This window comes from Lepidochelys olivacea, assembly GCF_965140295.1.
Source record: "Lepidochelys olivacea isolate rLepOli2 genome assembly, chromosome: 14".
Taxonomy (NCBI): domain Eukaryota; kingdom Metazoa; phylum Chordata; order Testudines; family Cheloniidae; genus Lepidochelys; species Lepidochelys olivacea.
In genome coordinates, this window is record NC_140424.1 from 16481854 (window position 1) to 16505250 (window position 23397).

Below are 23397 nucleotides of genomic sequence, written 5' to 3' on the forward strand. Positions count from 1 at the left end.
GCATCATCATAGTCTTTTCATGCTGGACCAATTTCTGCAACCCCTACTCGTGCTGAGTAGCCCTCACTAAGGCAAGCAGTGTCATTGACATCAAAGAGGATACTCCCTTGAGTAAGGGTTGCAGAATCTGGCCCTTTGATTCTTGGTCAAGAGCAAATTTCTGTCACCAGAGTTTCCAAACTGTTTGGCATTTTGAGTCTTGTGGAAACAAAAACCACCCGCACCACCAAATTATTTACAAATAGGTTAAGATGGGCTCCGATTTTTATCTTATTTTAAATATGGCTGTCTGTCCCCATGGATCTCTCTTTTTTTTTTTTTCCAGTTACAAACTAAAGCAAGCCTTTCTCTGCTGTAAACTCCCCTGGTTGGTAGGCACCAGCTGGAGGTTTTCTTTAGGATCATTTCAAACAGCAGTTTAGGATGAAGAGCTCCTAAGCACATGTGGCTCCTGTGTAGGCCCTTGAGTCCAAGATTCATGAATGAAGAAGCCTCTAACCAATATAGACTCTCCTGTCACAAGGGCTCTTTGGTCCCATTGTTGGGTGAAATGTTCAGCTAAAACAGCTGCAGTTTGGTTATAGGATTGGGAGACTTTCCCCCAGAGATTGCTGGTTCAATTCTGACCCACATCGGAGGTTTTTTGCCCCCACTGCTCCTCTTGGGAAGCTGATCCAGAACTTCGCTCCTCTAATGGTTAGAAACCTTCACCTAATGTTGAGCCTAAACTTGCTGATGACCAGTTTATATGCATTTGTTCTTGTGTCCATATCGGTGCTTAACTTAAATAACTCCTCTCTCTCCCTGGTGTCTGTCCCACTGATGAATTTATAAAGAGCAATATTCTCTGTCCTCAGCCTTCATTTGGTTAGGCTAAACAAGCCAAGCTCTTTGAGTCTCCTCTCATAAGGTAGGTTTTCCGTTCCTCGGATCATCCCAGTAGCCCTTCGCTACACCTGTTCCAGTTTGATTTCATCTTTCTTAAACATGAGAGACCAGAACTGCACACAGGAGTCCAGATGAGGTCTCCCCAGTGCCTTGTGTAATGGTAGTCACAGTGAGCAGCAAAGGAACAGAACAACTTCCTCCTCTCAGGGGAATTTTCTCCTTCTCAGCTTTCCCCAACCCTTTGTGGCTGGTACTGTTCCAAGACTCTTATAGGGAAAAGACAGCAACAAGGACTTACAGTGCCATGGGATGATCCAGGGCTCTCCCATGCAGCAGTTACAGGGCAGCCATTTTACTACCAACAGCTTCCTTCATTTAACTGTCTGATTTGCTGGCTCCCAACTGACTCATTGGACTTTGCCCTCAGATTAGCTGCCTGCACCCACCACAGGCACGGCACATCTCACAGGGGCTGCCCATAGGAAAGGTGGCACTGACCTCTCCCTCACACCGCTGCCCTTGCTATTTCCACTGCAGACAGAGATTAATGTCACCCCAACTGAAGATTTTCCTGGATCAGTTTGGACTATCTGGATTCATATATCCAAATGCCATGATGACTAAATACCCCTTTTGTTTGCTGGGAGCAAGGGTTAGTGGAACACTAGACTGGAAATTAAAACACTCAGAACCTTCCATTGTTTATTTTAAGATTTGTGATTGTATTTTACCTCTAGATCACCATTTCTTTGTGCCTTTCTGGATGGGACTGGATCCTCCGTCCCATCAAGCCAATGAACTGACTCCCATTAACTCCCATTGGACTTGGATCAGGCTCTATGTGAAATTAATTGGTGGTTTCAGTCCCCAGGGGAGGGGCAGCCACATCACGCCAAGGAGCCCATTATGGTAACGAGCAGTAATTGGCACCACTGTGACAGCAGACTCAGTACAGGGCGGAGGCTCCACTGGGCCACTAATTGGGTCAGAGAGGCTGCACGACCTTCAGCTGTGTCTACACTGGGATTTCTTTGCTAAAATTTCCCCACCCTTACTACTACTGCTTCATTTTCACAGCCAGGAGCCCTAGCATAAACAAGGGGGCAGCAGCCGGCAGCATTTTAAGCACCATGTTGTACTGATTTGCTCTGAGCAGGTGAGATGTGGCTTTAAAACATCCTTGGGTCCCCTACGTTAGAGTTCCCACTGCTGAGCTGGTGGGAAAGCCAATGTGAGCATTTCATAGAGTCAGTCACTTTTGTGCTGCCCCCTGGAAAAAATGGGAGGACATCAGCTTCATTCCTTTCTTTCTGGAAATTGGGATGATCATGGTTTACCTCTGTGGTCAACTCAAGAAGTGATTCTGTTTCCTTACAGGTTATTTATTCTCCAAGTTCCCTGCCTTGTACAATGCAGAGACCTCCTCCTCAGCACCACCAGCATGGAAAGCAATGCTGAGATTCACAAGAGTTTATTCTTTCCTTATCAGACAAGCAGGATTAGGAGGGGGAGATCAGGTAGCAGGACTGGATTTAAGCAGGTTTAGCTCCTTTGAAGGAGGCTTATCTGGGTTCTGTGTCGCTGACTGGTTGGGGGTGGAATTATTTACTGAACAGACACATGCTGGTTGGGGGAGTTTGGGGATTTTTAGAATTTTAAGGAGTTCACAGAGGGGGGGGAAAGCCTCTTTCATTGAATTTCATGTCAACGAATCTTGCAGAGTAGTTTCCTGTAACCCCACACCTCTTAATACTTTTCAATGGGTCAAATTGTGCCCTGCTGGCCCAAGTTAAAATCCCAGTGAAGTCAGTAAGAGTTTGACTGTAGGGTTTGCTTTTTTATTCTGTGTATGGGGATGGCTTTGTACCTAGATGCCGCTGGTTCTTTTGTGCTTCTCCTGGTGGGGAGGGCAGGCACTTTATCCAGATCCCTGGATCTGGAATCGCTCATGAAACGCAGGCCAGGTTCACCCTGTAAGCAGCTTCTCACCCCTTTCAGCAGATCCAGGTCATGCTTTGAACAAGCTTGGCCTGAGTTATAGGTCACACTGCGAACAGACCAGGCTTAGTGCGTGTGGCTGAGTGTCACATTGAATTTGTCGTTTGACCCTAAAATGCAAAACCAAATGCAAAGGACCCATGTGAAACAAAAGAGAAGAAAGGCATCACTTACACCCACCAGCCCCCAGCCACACCAGCACCTAGACTGGTAGTCACCTGGGTCTGTCTCTTCCTTTGGGTTACAAGTGGGGCATTGCTGTTAAATTTCCACTGGAAACACTGCAGCAGTATTCAGGTTTGCAAGAACTGGGCCATACAAAACATATGCTTGGAACCAACAAACCCTGGGAAAGCCAGGTGGTTCGTGCTGCTGGAGATCTTTGCTCTCTGACTCAGCCCTGAAGTATACGTACAGTTCAGCTCTCGATTTGTACCATAAAAGGAAACAGTTACAGGAAAATCACATGCAACGTCTCTATAGAAAGTTTCTGTTTTGCATAAGGAAAATGTCTCTAGGGATCATGTGGGCTTAGCAGCTCTGGCCTCTGACTACAAGGTTTATTCATTCGTTTGACGTGTGGGGTGAGCCACAGTGGCTAATAAGCAGGGTCCTATGAGTGAATGAGAGTGTGTGAGGTCGGTTACCAAAGACAAAACAGACGTGCCTGGGCTTTGGAACGCGGAGTTGTAGTATTTCCATGGTTTGAGACTGACCCCACAAAGATTCCTGAGTAACTCGTTAACCAGGAAGAACCAGCTAGGCTTTCTATAGCTACCGGCACTTCTGATGTCCTGTTCTGGGCTTCATGCTCTGGAGAATGTCAAAGCCACAATGAATTAATCTGCTAGGTGGGGTGTGTCCGGGACATGACTTAAAGCAGGGTGGGATTTACAGTTGCAGCTGCAGAACCTGGCTTCAATGTAGGGAGCCAGAGAAGTGTTCCCATTCATCTCTGCTTCCGAGGACTGTCTCTGATCGGGACACGCACACTCCAACCCTGGGACTTGCCCCTTGTCCCCTGCCTGTCCCTATGCACATTCAAAATGGACTAGTTATTTTATATATTGTCTATGGGTAGCACAATGACACTTTTCACCATAGTGACCTCACACTGCTCCAGGGAGCTATCATCCCTTCTTGGACAGATGGAAGAACCGGCGACAGAGCAGCAAAGTGAGTTGACCAAGGTCACACAGCAGATCAGTGGCAGAGTCAGCAATAGAGCTCAAGTGTCCTGATTCCAGGCCTTGTGTCTTAGTCACAAGACTATTCTTCTGATAGGTGCCGAGTTTCTAATCTGCCAGGGGGTGTCCCCTGGGTTCTGCCCAGGCCCTGCCCCACTCCACCCCTTCCCCCATGGCCCCACCCTGCTTCTTCCCATCCCCACTCCACCCTGCCTCTTCCCAACCCTGCCCCCTCCTCCCAGCATGCTGCACCCTTGCTCCTCCCCTCTACCCCCCAGCGCCTCCTGACACCACGAAACAGCTGATCCGCAGCAGGTGGTAGGCGCTGGGAAGGAGGGGGAGGTGCTGATCAGTGGGGCCTGCTGGTGGGCATGAGGCTTTGGGGGGCGGAGGGCAAAGTTCTGGTGGGGGGCTGCAATCTATGCTGGAAAGTTTCGACTACTGCAGCTGGCTTCTGCTTCCTGCTCAGCCGCGCAAGCCCTCCCCAGCCACCAAATCATCAAGGCAAAGTTCAAATTGTTTAGGCTCTACCTTGAGAGACCTACAGAGCATGAAAAAGATGATGGCAGCGCTTGCGATCTCAGTTCCCTGCTCAAAGCAGAGGCAACGGAAACGTTTCATCTCAAGCTGAAGCAGGCTGCACGAGGGACCCTGTCCCTATGCACACCTCCTTCTCTAGGGCAATCCTGCCCCAAGCTCCAGTGTGCAATTGCACAATCAACTGTCTCCAGCAATCTGGCACCCAGCTGGATAGCGAGAGACACAAGTCACAAGAGGAGCCGAGATGCGTCAGCAGACAGATTTTGTCAGAGCAGTCTAAGCAATCTGGAATGCTAAGGGGTTAAGAGTGAAGGCAGTGGCAAGGGGAGTCCGTACAAAGCCCTCTCAGCGAGAGATGCCCCCCTGCACTCTCCTTTAGAGAACTGTGAATTCAATACCCACGCCTTGGAACACTTCCACGTGGTGGGGTCAGTTTGTCACTAGCAGGCAGTGCGGTCAGTGTCCTATCCACCGGATTTGGGGGTTAGAAGACACTGGGGAGGAAGGAGCTGTCAAATTCCACCTCTGACCTCTTGCATGACTTCGGGCAAGTCATTTCACCCCTTGTGCCTCCATTTTCCCATCTGCAAAATGGAAAGGACGCTTCACCTCCTCTGTAAAGCACTTTGAGAGCTACCACTGAAAGAATCTAGACAGAGTTTATTATGGAAATAATTTCTGGCCTTTGCAAACTCCCTCCCCTATGCAATGTCTTACATTTACATATACCACACACAGCAGATAAGATACAACAGCTGTATAAACCTACGCTTTTGGAGGAGCTAGGTCCTGCAGTTCCCAAACCACCAGCCTGTCACTTGAGCTAGAAGAGAGCTCTATCTCCCTCAGTCAAAAGTAGTAAGACCCTTATCCTCTACCTGGCCTGCCCACGAGAGGGTAAGCACACATACCACATTAGAGCGCCATTCCTTCCTATGGGTCTTTACAGTGAAACTACAGAGAAATTTCACAGGTAGTGATGGCAGTGAAAACCCCAGCACGATTCAGTGCACTTCAATGGATTTTTGCTCTTCTAAGGTGGTGTCTGCAATAGAAAATCCTGCCCTGATGTGACCGTGGCCAGAACCACGGCTTTCCCCCAGCTCCCCACCTCAATCTGCATTTAAAAGGGTTATCACACTGGTGTGGAGAGGATCCACTGAGATCAATGTCTGCTGCTGCACAGCGTGGGAAGGCCCCCACTAGAGGAGCCAGGGGTTGACCACTCACTGCTACTTGCAGTCCGCTCCTCTGACCCCATTCCGTACCAGCAGGACAACCACCATTGTGCTTTGGGTTAAGGGGGAGCCCTAGTAGATACAATGGCATCAAAGGTAGCTAATCTTCCCAGCCTAAAGTGGAACCTAGCTGGGCTCTGTCTGTCAGGAATGCAGCAATGATCCCAGTGGAGGTGCTGTATTCCAGAAGGGATTAGTTAATTGTTTATCTCCTTCCACTGCTCTATTCAGCTGGCAGGGAGGAGAAGACCATGGGCCAGGTTCTGTGCTGCCTTGCACTATGCATCGCTATTTACCCTGGAGCAAAGAAAGCATGACGCACAAGCAGGTCAGAATTTTCTGCTCACTCACACCAGCAGAAGCATTTTACACCCACTTTGCACAGGGCAGCATGATAGCAAACAGGTGCAAGGCAGCAGAGAGTCGTGGGCCCAAGGCTGCAAGGCACCAAGTACCTGCAGCAAAGCTCTGAGCAGCTCTCCTGAGGGCACTCAGCTGGGCCCAGAAAGAGTTGGCAGGACTGGGCCCAGAAAGAGTTGATGTTGTTCCCAGGTGGCATGCCATGGGGGTGGCCTGGTGCACTCTCACAGTCTAGGGCAGTGAGGAAAAGGTGCCCTATGTGGTTTGCCCTGGCATGGGGAAGTCTGCTGTTGCTGTCTTGCTAAGGAAGTAAGGGCCTGGGAGGAGCTGCATGCTGGGAGAGCCAAAGAGTAACCAATGGAGGCTGGTTGGGCTTTTTGGTTGACTGGCTAATACCCCCCCGGCTCCTCAAGGATCCTGAGCCCATGGTAAGTAGTGAAAGAAACATGTTTTATTAAAGCTATTAAATGAAAATAAACTTGAGAACTTTTCACCCAAGCTAAGATACTGTTCACAATACTAAATGAAGACTAAAACAACAGAGCTAATGAATCAAGGTCAATTCCACACGTTAGCAGCATACTGGGTTGGAATTAAATCGATACAAATAACCATCAATTCAGAACAACAAACTTGTGACAGACATTAGTCCCATTGCTTAACGCACTACCGGCAGGTGCTCAGACACCACGGTGATGGGCGCCGTGTAAGAACCTATGTCGAATAGAACCCTTACAGCTCCTAAGAAGCAATTTAAGGAGGTGGCTGCCCACTTGTTAGTAACCCCCAATTAAATATGTTTACCCAAGTCAGTCCAATCTGCCATTTGGAGCTGGTTAAGTATTTTGATACCGAAACCAAATGATTGTTCACTCTCTGTACCACAACCTCCCAGCCAATTACAAAGCTGCCTCCCTCAATTTCAATTCCTCTGTGGTGGCTAACCCTTCTCCCCCGCCCACGAACAGAGATGTCACAATACAGGCCCTAAAGAACTCGGAGAAGCAGAGTGTAGGCAGCTCTTACATACCAAAATGTGCATGAGACAGTCTGAGTTTCTTAGGACTGTTAGAACACTGAGCACGCTTTCCTGAGTAGCTTTGTCAGATGGTTCAGGGCTCTTTAAACTCGGGCGCACCTTCTTTCTGAAACCTTCTCCTTGGAGACTCTACAGGAGCTCACTCACAACCAAACTTTCGAACAATTAGGGAGTAAAAAGGCAGCTAATAAAAACAAAAGATACACATTTAAAAAACAAGAAAAGGAAAAATAAGATACTTAAGCTAAGCGGGGAGGGAGGGTTTGCAAACGCTTCAGCTTTTGCAATCTTCCGCGCTTGCACACATTAGGAGCTAGGACTGCAATCAAAGAGCCAGCTGGTGATGTTGCTGACACAGCCCTTCTCACTAGCTGGCTATCTTGGGTACCGGGAGACTGGTCAAAGGCTGGCGTGGCCCTTTCATGGATGTCATGACTTTCTGCCCCAGAAGCGATCAGCCTTAGGGTTCTAGGGTCAAGCGTCCCAAAGGGGGCTCGTTGACCCCAAAGGCTTTTCAGCCTCACCCTCGACTCTTATGGTTTGCAAGCTTTGGTCACTCTGCCTTTCAGCGCCTTCCTTGGCCTTCAGACAAGTCAGGTGTGAGGTCTACCTTGGAACCAGGCAACTTGGTCCAATCAGGGTCCATTTAAATCATCACTAGCTAGCATCACCTTGGAAAAATCCTGCTTAAGCCAGCAGTTACTAAATATAGTATTGGGTGTATGCACACTGAGACTATACATTTGCAAACTCTCCCCCAAAATATCAAAAATGCAGAACAGAGATCACTGTTAAGGAAGCTGGCATGGGCTTGCCTACGTGTAAAGGTCTCAAGATGACATTATATCACCAGCTTACCCCAAATGTAACGCAAATCCTAGAAAAATAACAGATTTAAAAGACTTTAGCAATATCCCTCTGTTGATATTCACCCCTTCTTGTCAACTGTTGGAAATAGGCCACATCCACCCTGATTGAATTGACCTTGTTAGCACTGGACCCCCCACTGGTAAGGCAACTCCCATCTTTTCATGTGCTGTATATTTATACCTGCCTACTGTATTTTTCACTCCATGCATCTGATGAAGTGGGTTTTAGCCCATGAAAGCTTATGCCCAAATACATTTATTAGTCTCTAAGGTGTCACAAGGACTCCTCGTTGTTTTAGCAACCAGCAGCCACGCAACATTAATTCACCTGCAAAATTCAAAATAAGTTGGACAGTTTATAACCAGATGTCATTGTTGTCTCACAAATGAGACAATTTAGTAATCTCGTCTCACAAATGGCAGTTTAATTATCTTTATATTTAGGAACTAGGCAGACATAACTGAGACAGCTTCTCTTGAGAGTTTTCATCTGGATAGAAAAAAAAACTTACTTTAAAAGCTTATCAGGATGGAACTCACTTAAGGAATAAAAATAATTAACTTTTGAATCAGGTCTGTATGCCCATATAAACTGTTTCCCTCACATTGCTGAGCCTTCTTCACTGTCTGGGACACCTGACTGCAGCAAACTGGCTACGGCCTCCCGTCCTCTCTTGCCTCTGTGTGGCCATTTTCTCCTCCACTGGCTCACTGATTTGCTGCATCCTACTTCCTTTTCCTCCTTGCCTGTCCCTTTCCGAACCCGTCCCATGCCTGCCTGACCTCCAACTTCTTTCCTATAAAGCGGCAAAAAAAGGTCACAGGCTCCGTGTTTTTAAAAACCCTTTGCAGGTCACTTTAAACTTTAAACTCATATTAATACTGAGAGGAAGCTATTAACCCCATTTTACAATTGGGAAATGTAAGGCACAGGGCAGCCCATGGTCACATGGCAGAAACCAGTCAATGGCAGAACCCAAATCCCCAGTCCGGTGTTTTAGCCATAAGACCATCCCCTCCCCCTTTCCTAAAGCAATTCCAGGTCGGAGCAGAGCAGTGTGAATGTCTGATTTTCAGTTTGCTGCCCAAACAAACCAACCTCATTTCAGGTCAACCAAAAACAAGGTTTGTTTCCTGGATTTTTCAGGAAATTGAAGATGGAGGAAAAAATTGTTTCGGGTCCAACAGAACATTTTGCTTGACCTGAAACAAAATGTTTGGTTTCGTTTTTGAGTTTAACTCAAAAAAATGGACGTAAATTTCAAAACAAAAAGTAATTTCAGATCAAAATATCAAAACAGCTTGTTTCGAAAATGTCAAAATGAAACATTTAGATTTTTTCCAGTTTTTTTTTTTTAACTGAAACAATTTGGCGAATTCCACATGAATTTACAAAATGTTTCGGGGGACCAGAAGCTGACGTTTTTGGCCAAAAAATTTCATCTTGTTCTGGGTAGAAGCAACCCAGACTAGAGGATGGATTTGGACCCTGGTTCAACCCCAATGACAGTAACTGGTTAAATCACATCAGGCTGCTAACTGATCACTAAAAAGTTTGTACTGCACCTAATAGTCTTTAGGCTTAGTTGTTTAGACAGGGTACGTGGTGAAGTCACTAATGACATTTTCTTCTTCCCCACACAGGGAACTGGTGCCAGAACACAACAAACTGGCTACTCAATAGAGACTTACCTGTCAGCTGGCTACACTTAGGGACAGTACCGGCACAGACAGGAAACAGGGAATTCCATAGCTGCAGAAATATGTACGTAAAATGGTAATAAGAGAAAAACCAAAACCAAAGTAAACACCCTCAATCACAGTGCAACACCTGCTGGAAATATTTATAAAGGTTACATCGTTTCCTCCCGTAAGGCTTGGAGAATTTCCTGAGAGGAAGCAAAAAAAACTGTTCAGTCATTTTTAAGGGATCAGAAAAAATTTGTCTCTCTGCATAATCAATTCTTAGGATGTTTCCTTTCTCAAGAGCTTATGCTGCTAAGACTTTACAGAGGATCTCAGAGTATTTTACAAACACTTCAGCCTGACAACACTCCCCAGAGATGTACATTATCCCTTATTTACCAGATGGGTAGGTTAAGTGACATGCTCAAAATCGGGGCAGAATGCAACCCAGAAGCCATGGTTCCCAGTTGTCTGCACTTAATCACTAGCCTAGATTCCCTCATATGAAAGCATCAGACAGAGGAAGATCAGCAGGAGAGATTTCCTATCTTTATCTTACCTTGGATTGGTTTATTTGTTTATTAAGTTTGCTGGTACTTTGCCTGATGGCACCAAACAGGCTATTTGAAAAGTACAGTCCTCCAAATGAGAGGGTCTCTCCTATATTTATGTAGCTACCTCCAAGCACATTTTCCTACCAGAGCAGTGAGACAGCATAACCTGCTCCACTTTTAAAGTGGGAAAAATTCCCCAAGTGTAACAAGCCAGAGGATCTGTTAACATCAAATAGCCTGCGAAGGCTGGAAAATCTTACTGGTGGGAACTGCAGCCAGAGATTAGGATCAAAATAAAACTGGAGCAGTTTCATGTTGAGCACATAGGACTTGTTACCTTGAAAGAAGGTCAGAGGCACAGGGCTAGCTGGAATCCATCTCGCGTACGGACTCAGGCCCATATCCACAAAGGTATTTAGAAAGGTAATGCCCCTGGGATCTGGGCCTTGGGGGGCAGGGAAGAGAGAGAGCTCACTAACAATGAGACTTGGGTATAGGAGTCTTAGGCTATGTCGAAACAGCAACTAGACATCTGCAAACTCGAGCTCGCAGGGCTCAGGCTGTGGGGCTGTTTCATTGCTATGTAGACTTCTGGGCTTGGACTGCAGCCCGAGCACCGGGGCCTTCCTACTTCACAGGTTCTAGAGCCTTAGGGTTTGCAAGGGAGAGCGAACCATGAAGCCTTTTGCAAAGCCAGCTGCTTCCAACTTCCTGTAGCGTGCACAGCACGCAGTGAAGTGTTCCCACAGTGCACCACAGTCCTTGGGCTAGAGTGGCCACATTCGGGGTGGAGGTGGGGCACCAGGGCCGCTGGTCTGCACGCTCCAGTGTGGATGCCAGAGGCCTACATTCAAGCACAGGTTAGAAAAGTCTTAACATAGGGTTAAAACACAATGTAGACGCTCAAGCACAGAGTTCCCTAACACAGGGCAGCTGACTGGAGTCCCACTAACCGTGGGCTTACACTGCAGTGTAAAATACCCTGTGGTCACCAGTCTTACAACACTGTCCATTCTTCCTTTAAAGCCCAAACTGCTCTCACGATACAGGGAGTTCCCTTTAGCAGAGGCAGAGCACCCTACTCTATATCCTCACTCTAAGCTCAGAAATGCCCTCACACAGAGACTCCTTGGAGGCTGGTTCTCTTCTCACATCTGTTTACACCACAGAGCCAGTGGAGTTACAGGTGTAGGCGAGATCAGAATCAGGCCAACTGACAATCTCTCTCCTTCCTCCTCTGGGTAATAATTAGAGGGATGGGTGCCCTGGGATGACAATTAGCATACTAGTCCTGATCGTTTTTCAGTCACTCCCTCCGTCCGGTTTCATTCCATTTGCCCTGGGTTAATTTCCCCTGGTCACCGGCACTTGTGCTCTACCTGTCTGGATCGGGACATAGCCTCTTGCTGCAGGATCCCAGCCCATCACGCTGTTCTCTGGGCCACACCCATACGGCTCCGCTTAGGGAACTTTGCTTCTTTCCAGCTTTTTTTAAAATCTGTCAGCCACTACCCCTCCTCCCCCCTGCCCAATCACCGAGGTCTTCTGTGCCAACTCTCTGTCCCTGCTCTGTCCTAAACGACTCCTGTATTGTTAATAGCAGCACCAGCTGAGCACACTCCCTCCCTGGGGTGGGTTTCCATGGGGGAAATCAACAGCTCTCCGGCCTCCGGGCACTGACGCTGCTTCCCCAGGAACGTCCTGGTTTTTTAGGGGTCCCAACGGACTGCATTGAAACCAGGGTTTTGATGCGCAAGCACATCAGAATCAGAGGGGCCCCAGAGACTGCAATCCAGAAAGTGCTGGAAGCCCCCAGAGGGGCTCTATAGGGAAAAGGAAACAGGCAGCTGCATAGAAAGGAAGGAGCTGCCGGGGGAACAGGAGGCTTGAAGATGCAGGTGGGAGAAAGCCCTTTGCCTCAGTAACAACCCCAGCACTCCCCCGTGTTCTTCACGCCCCCTTCAGTGACACGGGCTGTTAACCAACCTGCAGCAGCTCAGGATCCTCACAAGCTCCAGCTGCCTCGACTGTCCTGCTTTCCTCTTCCTTGGCAACAGACGTGCTCAGCCAGCCCCCGCCCCCCACTCAGTCACTGCTGGACAAGACATCCCAAGCCCGGCCTGAGATGCCTCCTCCAGCAGCAGTATTGTTAACCCTGGGGGTGTCGCACACTTCGCAGCCTGTGTTGGCGGAGCTCCCTGCACACACCAGAGGCTCTTTGCATCCCCCCATTGCGTGGTGGGCCACCCTCCCTTTGCAGGACTCCCTGCAGCTGCTGCCAATCTCTCAGGGGCTCTGTGTGCCCCTCTTCCCCCCTGCTCACACCAGGGTCCCCTCTTCTCTCCCTCGTGCCAGGGAGCTATGTGCACCCTCATTCCCCCCACACCAGGGACCCAATCTCCCCACCATGACAGGGGCTCTGTTCTCCCATTTTCCCCTGGATCCCCATTCTTTCCACCAAACCAGGGCCTCTCTCCACCTTTCCCCTCCCTGATAGTTGCTCCATTTTCCCCATGATACCAGGGGCTGTCTCCCCCCCCCAGCCAATGTCCCCCATCATCCACATCACATCAGGAGCCCGGTGTGTGCCAAAGTACCTTCCTTCCCCTGCAGACTGGTGTGGGTGGGTGGTGCCGTCTCTGCCTCACCTGGAACAGGCTTGGAAGAGCCTCCTCTCCTTCTGGCCAAGCCTGAGGCCCATCCGTCTCCCAGCAGGAAGAGCTATTATTTCTCTTCTGTCAGTCAGTCAGGGTGTCAACCTGTTAAACTCTCTTGGGAGGGTGAGTAGGGGCATTGTTCTGCTGGAGGGTGTTAACAGAGGACAGTGGCTCCATGTGTCTCCCATTTTCCTCTCTTTTGATGTACCAATTATCCCCCAAACCAGTAGGGTTCTGGCTACTGATGCCTAGCACAAGCCCTGAAATTTTGGAAGTGATTGGATGCAGCATTCAAATGTTATTGTCAGACAGACAGACGAAAAAAAAATAAAATAAAGAGAGAAATGGCCTGGAACTGAGTGTAAGGCCTCACAAACTCAGCCAACCATGTCACTTAGGCTCCCTTTCTCAGGGCACACAAATCCCGAAACTTGATTACACACACTCTTGATTCACAAACTCTTCCTTGATTAAAAAATGCCAAGTCCCACAAAAACTAAACAGCAAAAACTTTGCCCAGCAGCCGAGGAACACCCAGTGAAAGGCAAAAGGGTCATATTGTTCCACAGCCATTTGGGGGGGCTCACTCATCCTGCTATCCTAGGTATTTCTTGGGCACCAACCAATCCATGCAGGACCTAGTCTCTGACATCACCATTATTGTTTATTACTTGTATTGTGTAGTGCCTGGGAGCCCTTGGCCCAGAACCCTGTTGTGCTACGCACTGCACAGGCAAGGAAGAGGACAATAATTCTATGTCATTTGTACAATGCTTCCTAACCCCAGGCCTTTGTGGGGATTTTAGCGGCATCATTGTTGTGACTATATTTCTGTGTACTGCACCTTTAAATCACTAAGGACGCTGCCTCCTGAGATGTGGTCTACACTACAGACCTATATCAGTATAACCACATTGCACGGGGTGTGCAAAAGCCACACCCCTCTGAGCAACAGAGTTATACTGACCTTCCCTGCTGTGTAGACAGTGCTATGTTGGCAGGAGAACTTCTCCAGCGGACGGGGTGCTACCGCCTCTGGGAGAGGTGGATTAACTACGCTGACAGGAGAGCTCTCTCCAGTCGGCTCAGAGCATCTTCATGAACGCACCTCAGCTGCATCAGTGCAGAGGCATCGATGCAGCATTTTAGGTGTAGACTTGCCCTGAGACTGGCAACTGTTTTGTGAGCAGTGCAGACGGCTGCAGAGGAGACACTCACACTATGTTCTCTCCTAGTGCGACTTTGCTGTTGGTCCCCTTAACGTAAAATCAAAGCCACAGAGCATAACCTTTATGGTTGCTCTTTGTCTATAGAAAGGTGAGACTCTCATCTTTTTATGTGGCATCTCCGTTACTGGAGGTTTGCAGCCATTTTGTATGATCCCCTGCTAATTTCTTTGGGGATGAATAGTCCTTTTGGTCCACCCAGGACACCCCATCATCCATCACAGCTCTTCTTTTTCTGCCTTGCATACCTCTGCCCTCAGTTTTCCCTTCCAGTGCCTGCAAACATGCATCACATGCTGAATCTCTTAAAATGTGCCCTGCACTTTCTCATAGTACTTGAGAAAGGCAGGTATTGCTGAAAGCTTTTGGAGGGCAGGGATTTTTGTCTTTTTGTACAGCGCCTCGCACAATGGGGGTCCCTGACTGGGGCGCCTAGGTGCTACCGCAACGCAAATACATGAATAAATAATATTCTCCCCCCCTTTACATAGAGGGAAACTGAGGCACAGAGCAATGCAGTCACTTGAACAGGGTACCACAGCAAATCAGAAGCAGGAAGGCAGCCCGGCTCCCCTGACACCCGGCCCTGCACTTCCACCCCCTAGACCGCACCTGCGCCACTCGTCTGAAGAGGCAGCTTACGAGGCTATTGGTGGCGCTGGTCCAAGCGGCTGCTGGGACTCAGTTCCACGCCCGGTAAATGGTCCCTGCGCGGCGGGGCCCCCAGTTCTCTGTGAATGAAACCAGAGACGCCGCCGGGTGTCAGCAGAGGGCAGGGCGCGCGGAGCCCTTCGCGCCGCTGTCGGAGCCGCGCTCCAGCAGCCGGGGCCGTCCCTGCGGGTGCCTCTCTCGCTCTAGCTCTCGCTCTGCCCCGTCAGGTGCCGCTGGACCGGCCGCTAAATGAGCCGGCGATGGAGGGCGCGCAGCCGGGCCCCGGGGCGAGCCCCCCGCACAGCGACTCCGCCGAAGTTTTGCTCCACGGGGTGTTCGCCCTGCTGGGCGCCGCTCCCAAGGCGAGCTACGCGCTGAGCCTCACGCGCGGCCGGGAGCTGCGCATGCAGCGGGTCGGCTCCGCGCCGGCCGGCCCGAGCGCCGCGCTGGACCTGGCGGACTGCATCGGCTGCGCCGCCGGCCGGGAGCCCCGGCCGGGGCCGGCCGCCTACTTCTCCGTCTTCTGCTACCCCTTCCGCAAGGGCTGGTGGGACGCCTCGCCCTCCAGGCAGCGCCTCGCCAGGACGTTCCGCGTGTGCGCGGCCCAGGAGGCGGAGGACAACCTGAAGCTGGCGGAGACGTGGGCTGGGAAGATTCGGGAGCTGGCTGCGCCCAGGATACCCCGGCAGGAAGGTAAGTGCCTGGGGAAGGAGAGCAAGGGCGGGGGCGGAGTCACCCCCCACTTTCTAGGGACCCCGGCTTCCCTGGGCGTGCGGAGTATGAGCGACCGCTGCTCTCTGCGCGGGTTTCTGTGGGGGGAAAGGCCCCCCTCCCCCCGGTTTATCGCTTGTGAACTCGACTCAAAAGTCGAGCAAAAGTAAATGAAGTTGCACTCGGGGGCTTTCCCCCGCCCCTGCAGGCCCCAGGGCTTTGCCGGCTGCTCCAGCGCCCCTTTCGGAAGTTGGCTCCCCCCCCCCCAACTCTCCCCCTTGGTTCTAGCACGTGTCCCGCTGGGCTTTGCCTGCCCTGCGCCCGGGCGGCTGGTGCAGGGCGCCCGAGCAGCTGGGCCCGCCTAGACAGGGGCCTCGCGGGGCTTGGGAAGTGGGGCCCCGGCCTGATGAACGAGCAGAGCCCGCAGTGTGTCGCTTGGCAACTCAGCTCCGCGTCTGCCTGGCAGGTGGCGCGTCGGGGGGGGGGGCTGAGGGAACAGACAGGTGCAAGCCCCACCCCCACCGCTTTTACTGGGTGGGCCCATTTTCTGGGTTCCCCGGGGCGCAGGGGAGAAAGAGGAAGGGCTAGAAAGAGGTGTAACACCCAATGGGTGAGCCTCAGCCTTGTCCTCTCCTGGCCCCAAACCAGTCTGACCAGCCTAGCCAGTGTGCCCAGGAGATGAGTGGGCTGTGGGTGTCAATTTGCCTTGTCCTCTTGTTCCTACTTATTAGGCTTCCATCGCTTGCTGCTTTGCATCCAGCACCAGGGGTATGTTTAAAGTGATGCTGGTTTCCTCTGTAGGGAACTAGAGAGGTAGAAAAACAACTCCTCTCCCCTTCTCTCGCCCCTGCTTGATTCAAAGTTGTGTTGCACCTACTTAGGTACACAGGGGCTGGGGTAAGGGGACGAATCTTCTCTCCGCGATCCAGATTTCACATTGTATAGCACAGAGACTGCTGCTCAAAGCGTTGGCCTGAGGGAGTCAGTGCTATTTTCTGGAATAGTTTGGATCTGGATCCAAACTTTGCAGCTTGGACCCGTGTTCAATATATGTGCCTGGACAATCGCCTCATTCATGGGTGTCAAATGCTTTGGGATCCACTCGGACAACAGGTATTCTAGAAGCATAGAGAGCAAGCAGCAGTGAGCTCTGCTGACAGCTTGTCCTGGGACAAAGTCCCCATTTCCACATGACTCAGGGGGCTAAAGTAACCCCCATGATCTCATGACCATTAAAACCTCTGTGAGAGCCTCTGGAAAAAGGGCTGCTGCCTGATCTTCCAGCCACCTTCCTGCCCCTCTCGGGCCTGGGAAATGCAGCTCCTCATCCTCTTCTTGAGTCTTATCAACTCCCCGTAGTGTGAGCCTCCAAACGGAGCCTCAGACACTCTCTAGAAAGTTGTAACACTTGCAATTGCTAATCTACCCAGGGCAGTGCAGTGTTCACCTAGCGACTGCAGATGGGCTGAATGATTGTGCAGATTACAGCATAATTTGTTGGGCTAGCACCGCACTTGGCTACCTTCCTCTGCCCCGCAAGGCTATTCTCCAAGCACCTTTGTTTTCCCAGCTGGACACCACATACATGGATGCCATCTCGAGAGGCTGGGGCCCACTGGAAGCCTCCATGTGTCTAAGTGGGCTTGTCTGGTGCACTAAACTACACACTAGTTGTGACATTGAGGAGCGTTGCCTTCACTTAATTCTTCTGGGCTTTCGCCTATCTTATCTCCCTCGGGGTCTAATTTTGTATGACATCCATTGTATGACGAGGCTGGAAAGGGAGAGGCCAGCAGCTGCCTTTTGCCAGTGTCAGCAAATTCTCCTCCCAGAGGGGGTGTCCCACATAGCCATCCATACAGGGTGCTAATCCCAGGTCTCTCCCTTTCACAATAGTTCCCTAGGATCTGTCACGGTCCCGGTCTCGTTCTTTTGCAAACTGCATGCTTGCTGGGAGGGGGAAGGGCACGGTGCCTAGCTCAGGGCTATTAATAGAAATGAGCCTCTCAGTTCTAGGTCACTGGCACAAATCCAGCCTAGATTAGCAGCGATCAAGACATACGAAGGCTGTTGAGTGGCCCAGGTGAAATCGGATTCATGGTCTCAGGCCAATTCCTAATGGGCAAGTGTCCACCTCCGAACACCATCGCTGCAATTGGCTGCCCAGCTGGCGGTCTCAGCCAGGGAGCAAGAAGCACAGCTGAGGGGCAGTGAGGGAAAAGCAGGCTGTTGCCATCAGTGCTATAGGGAGAGGGGCCTTGGCTTTCCAGGACTGCTAATCCAGCACCTTCCATCAGCACTTAAAGAAGTGGGGGCATGAGGTGGCTCTGCAGCTGGTTAACACAAAAACCTCCTCCAGAGAGGGAGTTTGGAAGCCAACACAGAGCAGGTTCCTTCTGCTCTTGGAGTTTTTCCTGCAGGGCCCATGAATAACCCTTGATTTATGTGTTCATAGTTCAAAGATAAGGGATGAATCCAACTGGAATTCTTTAGCATCTGAGCCTCTAGGCGGTTCCAGATAACTAAATTTGCGGCCATGTTAGTCTATATCTGCAAAAAGAACAGGAGTACTTGTAGCATCTTAGAGACTAACAAATTTATTAGAGCATAAGCTTTTGTGGGCTACAGCCCACTTCATCGGATGCATAGAATGGAACATATAGTAAGATAGATATATATATCTATCTTACTATATGTTCCATTCTATGCATCCGATGAAGTGGGCTGTAGCCCACAAAAGCTTATGCTCTAATAAATTTGTTAGTCTCTAAGGTGCCACAAGTACTCCTGTTAAATTTAGCGAAGGACTGAGGCTGACATGACGAGTGATAAAATTAAAGACTTTATTTAAAATAAAATAAAGTGAACAAGCATCACAGCATCCCCACACACTGGCTTGATACTCCCACTCTGAGATGAACAGTGCACCCAGGGGTGATCAGTCCCTGGATGGAAAGTGAGGACAGCCCTTTCTCTAACTACTGTGATGGTGGCCAGGCATGCCTATCTCAAATGAGCGTGCTACCCTTTGCATAATCAATTCTACTCATGCCCCCCATGAGTTAACATTAAATCCACCTTTTACCATATCTGTATTTCCGCTGCCATCCTTAAATATTGCTACTTCCTCACTGGCTATTTAACATTGAGCACCGTCCTAATTAACATCTGCGTAAATGCCAGCCCAGTAAATGCCAGCCCAATACAGATAGCACTTTCCAAAACACTTGTAAAAAAACCAGCGAGGACCAAAACATGTTTATGACAGGCCCTGGGGTTATGGCTGAACTTATCTGTAACTGGCCTCTAAATTGTCTCACTTCACTTCACTCCAACTTTACCAGCTATTGTCAAGCCTATCGTTAGGAACTAGATTTTTGGGCCTACTTACATGTCAACACATTTCTATAGAACATAAGCGAGCATCATGTCTACGGGCTACGCTGGCTGAAGTTTGTACAATAGAAATCACATAGAAATCAGGCCCTGATCCTGAAAGGTGCCAGGCTGCCTCCCACGCTCCACTTAAAGTCAAATGAGGTGCGGGTGCTCAGCAGCATGCAGGATCGGGCCCTTACCTCTCCGGGTTAAATGGCACGCTTGTTGGTGCCAGAGCTGTCCCCGATGAAAAGTTAGCTTGGCGCCACTGCTCATCAGCGAGCCCACCCATCGAAGGGTGCAACATGGGACAGAGCCATGCTGAAAGACCCCGCAGAAGCTGATGGAGCAGGAGGAATCCCTGAATTCCTGCGGCTGTTTAAAGACCACGGCCAAGTTCTTAATTTCACGACTCTGTATTTCTGAGCACTGCCTCTCCCCTGGCTCCATGGGGGCCAGAAGGACAGACTGGCTGGTGTGTATAAGATGTGCCTCTTGCTCAGCTGTGGCGGTGAACTGTTCCTAACTCTAGTTAGGAGGCCCCGGCTTTACCTCCCCTCCCGCGTGGGCGGTGATGCTATCACTGCCTTGGCCGTTGCGACAGATCTCCCTGAGGGGACGCGTGTGCGAGGGGAGACGGTGAAAGGGAGCGACAGACAGAGAGGGATGGCAGCTGATTCTGTGCCCAGAACACTTGGCTGTAATTCAGTTCCTGAAGTGATGGACTGGGGGATAGAGGTTTCTTGTATTGACCTTTCTGCTGTGAAAGCGAGAGAATCCAAAGGTAGTCACCGCTTTGGAGCTGGCGATGCGGGTGGGATCTTTTCGTTTCTGTCTCTCTGAAGTGTCTCCCACCCTCCAAAGCTGGAGGGGTGGGGATTGAATAGGTGAGGCATGGTTTATTCTGGCTCTGGTTGTCCCAACAGATGTACGTTGAATCCCTTGTGCACACATAGAGTTTGTTTGTCCGTCCTTGCACACGCCATACGTTTAATGGGTAGAAGTAACGTGATAGAGTAACTGTTGCTCTGTAAGCTATAACTTGGAGTTTGCTCCCATAAAGGGGCTTTAATGCTTTTCCCAAGTGAATTTCTTTTCACCCCAGTGGCCTGAGGCCCTCTTGTTGTCAGATTCCAGCATTGAACGCATAAGCACTTGTAGCCAGGGATTCTCAACGGAGGGTCATCTGCTCTGGATCTGTCTGCTCCCAAATTTGGGGACCTTCGGTGCATGTTGCGAGACATGTATTTAATCAAGCATGTCCCTCCCGAGCGGGCATGCCACTGGGTGGGATCTGTGTGGCAGGGCCCAGGGATGGCCAACAGCACGTTGTTTGTTAGGAATACATTACCTGCCACTCCTAGGTTTTGTTTTCAGTTTGCTATGATGATCAGATGCCAAAGAGATGTGTGCTGGATCCATTTAAATCCAAATCTCAGGAATATGAAAGGCACATCCATTCCTGGCTTAATTCCATTCTCTTCACTGAAGTTACATCAGGGATGAATTTGGCTAGATCTGTGTAAATCTGACACTCTGATCAGAGATTCAGTTATATGCACCAGTTCATTTATTTACATATCCAGTCACAATGATCAAACTTTGAAGTGTGTTTAAAGGGACACATCAACTCATATTTGGCCCAATGGTTAGATTTGTATTTCAAAAAGCATCTTTTCCAAAAGCATCTTTTCCAAAACCTAAAAAGTCTAAAAGCAAATATTTCCTGAGCTATAAAAAGAGATACACAAAATTCCAGTGGAAATGTTTGTTAAAGCAGTTCCCCTGCTGTTTGTTGTCCAAACACTGCAGCTTTAAGAACCAGATTTCATTGGCTTATACAGCCCAAAGTAAACTGAGTAAAAGTTTTAAAACTTTTTCCCCCTTCTTAATAATTAGAGGTGTCATTAGTAGCCTAAGGGGAGAGGGTGTTTAATGTGTGATTTCTAAAAAAAAGAACAGTGTGAATATTTTTAAGAAGACATTTTCAAATGAGAACACATTTAAAAACAATTCCTTCCGTAACACCTTTTTCTTAGGGACAAGGTTTTTCAAAATGGTAATTTACCTCTTGTTGTTTGTGCTGTTTATTTACTGTGTATCTTTCACCCGGCTTCGGCTTCGACAGAGAAACCAAATAGGCTGATTTCACTTCCTATTGAGGATTTCTGTTCCAGCAACACCGAGGGAACCCAAACAGGGCTGAGAGCCCCATTGTACTAGCAAGTAACATGATCCTGCCAATTTGTGGTTCCTACATACCAGTGTGATACTGTTTGGAGATCACTGCAGGAGCAGGGGCTCAGTGTCAAACACTGAAGGGAAATGTATAGAAAAGGGCTAAGAAATCAATGGATTTTTAAATTATTTGACGAGAGCCTCTAGGACAGGGGTCGGCAACCTGCGGCACACATACCAAAGGCGGCAAGCTGATTTTTAGTGGCACTCTGCTGCTAGCCAGGGTCCCGGCCACCGGCCCCGCTGAGCCCATTGCCAGCCTGGATGGACGGAACCCGGGGCCAGCGGCCGGGACCCCAGCTGGCAGGGGCTGACAGACAGAACCCCAGACTGGCAGCGGGCTGAGCAACTCAGCCCGCTGCCAGTCTGGGGTTCCGTCGGCCACCCGCCCTGCCGGTGTGGGGTTTTGTCCGCTGGCCCCTGCCAGGCGGGGTCCCAGCTGCCAGCCCCACTCAGCCCGCTGCTGGCCCGGGGTTCTGTCCATCCAGGCCGGCAGCAGGAGGAGCGGTGCCGGCGGCCGGGACCCCAGACTGACAGAGCGGGTGGCAGACGGAACCCTAGACCGGCAGCGCACTGAGCTGCTCAGTCTGCTGCCAGTCTGGGGTTCTGTCCACCAGCCCCTGCCAGCTGCGGGCCTGGCTGCTGGCACTGCTCAGTCTGCTGCCAGTCTGGGGTTCTGTCCACCAGCCCCTGCCAGCTGCGGGCCTGGCTGCTGGCACTGCTCAGTCTGCTGCCAGTCTGGGGTTCTGTCCACCAGCCCCTGCCAGCTGCGGGCCTGGCTGCTGGCACTGCTCAGTCTGCTGCCAGTCTGGGGTTCCTTCGGGGGGGGCCCTGTAAATGTAAAATTTATTGCTGGCACGCGAAACCTTAAATTAATGAAGACTTGGCACGCCACTTCTCAAAGGTTGCCGACCCCTGCTCTAGGAGTTGCAAACCTCGCCGCTTTGAGAACAACCATCTAAAAATGACAGGGGGTGCCCCGTGCTACAACATGTTGTCATTCACAGACGCACGCGTGTATATCTGGAAGTTTGCACCTTGGACTGCTGGGAAAGATAAGGCTAGTGGCACACAACTCCTGAATAGTATGCGATTTTTGCACTGAGCAGTATTAGGGTGTGACTGGACTGGACGGCTCTCCTCCTGTCAGGAGAGCCCATGAGGCTCTCTCAGGGTGAGGTTACCTCCCACGCCCATGCAGGAAGCCAGCACTCTCAGCACAGGGGTGAACTTCACCCCCACAGAACAGAGAAAACTGGCATTTCCCCAACATTTATAATTCCTTTAATTGACCTCTTTGGACGTGGCACAGACCTGAGGGCTGCAGAAGGGGCAAGGGTGCACTTTATTGTTAAAGAAAACAGGCCATTAAAAAAATCTCTCCCAAGTACAAAAGTCCTCTGACAAAACAGCTTTAGATAGTGAAATCACATGTTCCCAGGGAGTGCCACCGCCCTGCACTGCCTGGTGGAGCAAACTCCACCTTGATAACTCGGAGGTGTTAGCAGTGAGACCCGCTGGCCCAATGCCAGGGTCTGAAACCACTCGCGAGATGCAGCGATGTTGCATTCAGACGTCCTTGCGGCGCAGTGCCTTGGTGCAAGGTGATGGTATTTCACTAGCCCCGACTGTGACTTGGGGGATTCGCGAACTGCTCACAAGCTCCGCTTTTGGGTCAGGAGCTGGCTTGGTGTTTGTTTATAGTGCCCAGCTGCTCCGCTCACAGATCAGGCTCACTTTCTGCACACAAACATGCCCAGACAGAAACAGTCCCTGCCCCAATCCACTTACGGTTAAAATGCCGGTGATCTGCAGCGAGTGGCAGCTCTTCAGGAGCTTTCCAGTCCCCCTGCTGTCATCGCTGAGTGACAAGAGGCTGAATGCTCCCAAATTAACAATGGAGGTGATGGGGGAGGGGAGGCGGTGCTCTCTATTCTAGCACGTTCCCACCGCAGCCCTGGCTACGTAAGCAAGGGAGCTGGGCTCAAAGCTGCACCCAAGCTCAGTTCATCGGATGCTTCTCCCTCCGAATCCCCTTCCATCAGGATTTGGCCCAGTCTGCCCCCTACTAGATCAGTGGGAACAGTGTCTGAGCTGTGTTTTAACATGTTTCTTAAATACAGATGCCAAGATTTTGAAAAGTGGCCAAAGTGACTTTGGGTGCTCAACCAGACACC

The 23397-nt window shown here is 50.2% G+C and overlaps 1 protein-coding gene and 1 long non-coding RNA gene across 2 annotated transcripts in view; one reads left to right on the top strand and one right to left on the bottom strand.

Moving 5' to 3' along the window:
• Nucleotides 1-6768: 6768 nt before the first annotated feature.
• LOC311530417 overlaps nt 6769-23397 on the bottom strand; it is a 31458-nt gene continuing 14829 nt past the window's right edge. Inside the window, exons 2-3 of the long non-coding RNA XR_014713989.1 lie at nt 9812-9872; nt 6769-7434 (exon numbers count right to left, since the gene is read on the bottom strand). This is a non-coding gene — a long non-coding RNA (uncharacterized lncRNA). The remainder of the gene's footprint in view (nt 7435-9811; nt 9873-23397) is intronic.
• SPHK1 (sphingosine kinase 1) overlaps nt 15027-23397 on the top strand; it is a 30934-nt gene continuing 22563 nt past the window's right edge. Inside the window, exon 1 of the mRNA XM_084646989.1 lies at nt 15027-15586. Within this exon, the coding sequence (XP_084503115.1) occupies nt 15154-15586 (433 nt within the window). The 5' untranslated portion in view covers nt 15027-15153. The remainder of the gene's footprint in view (nt 15587-23397) is intronic.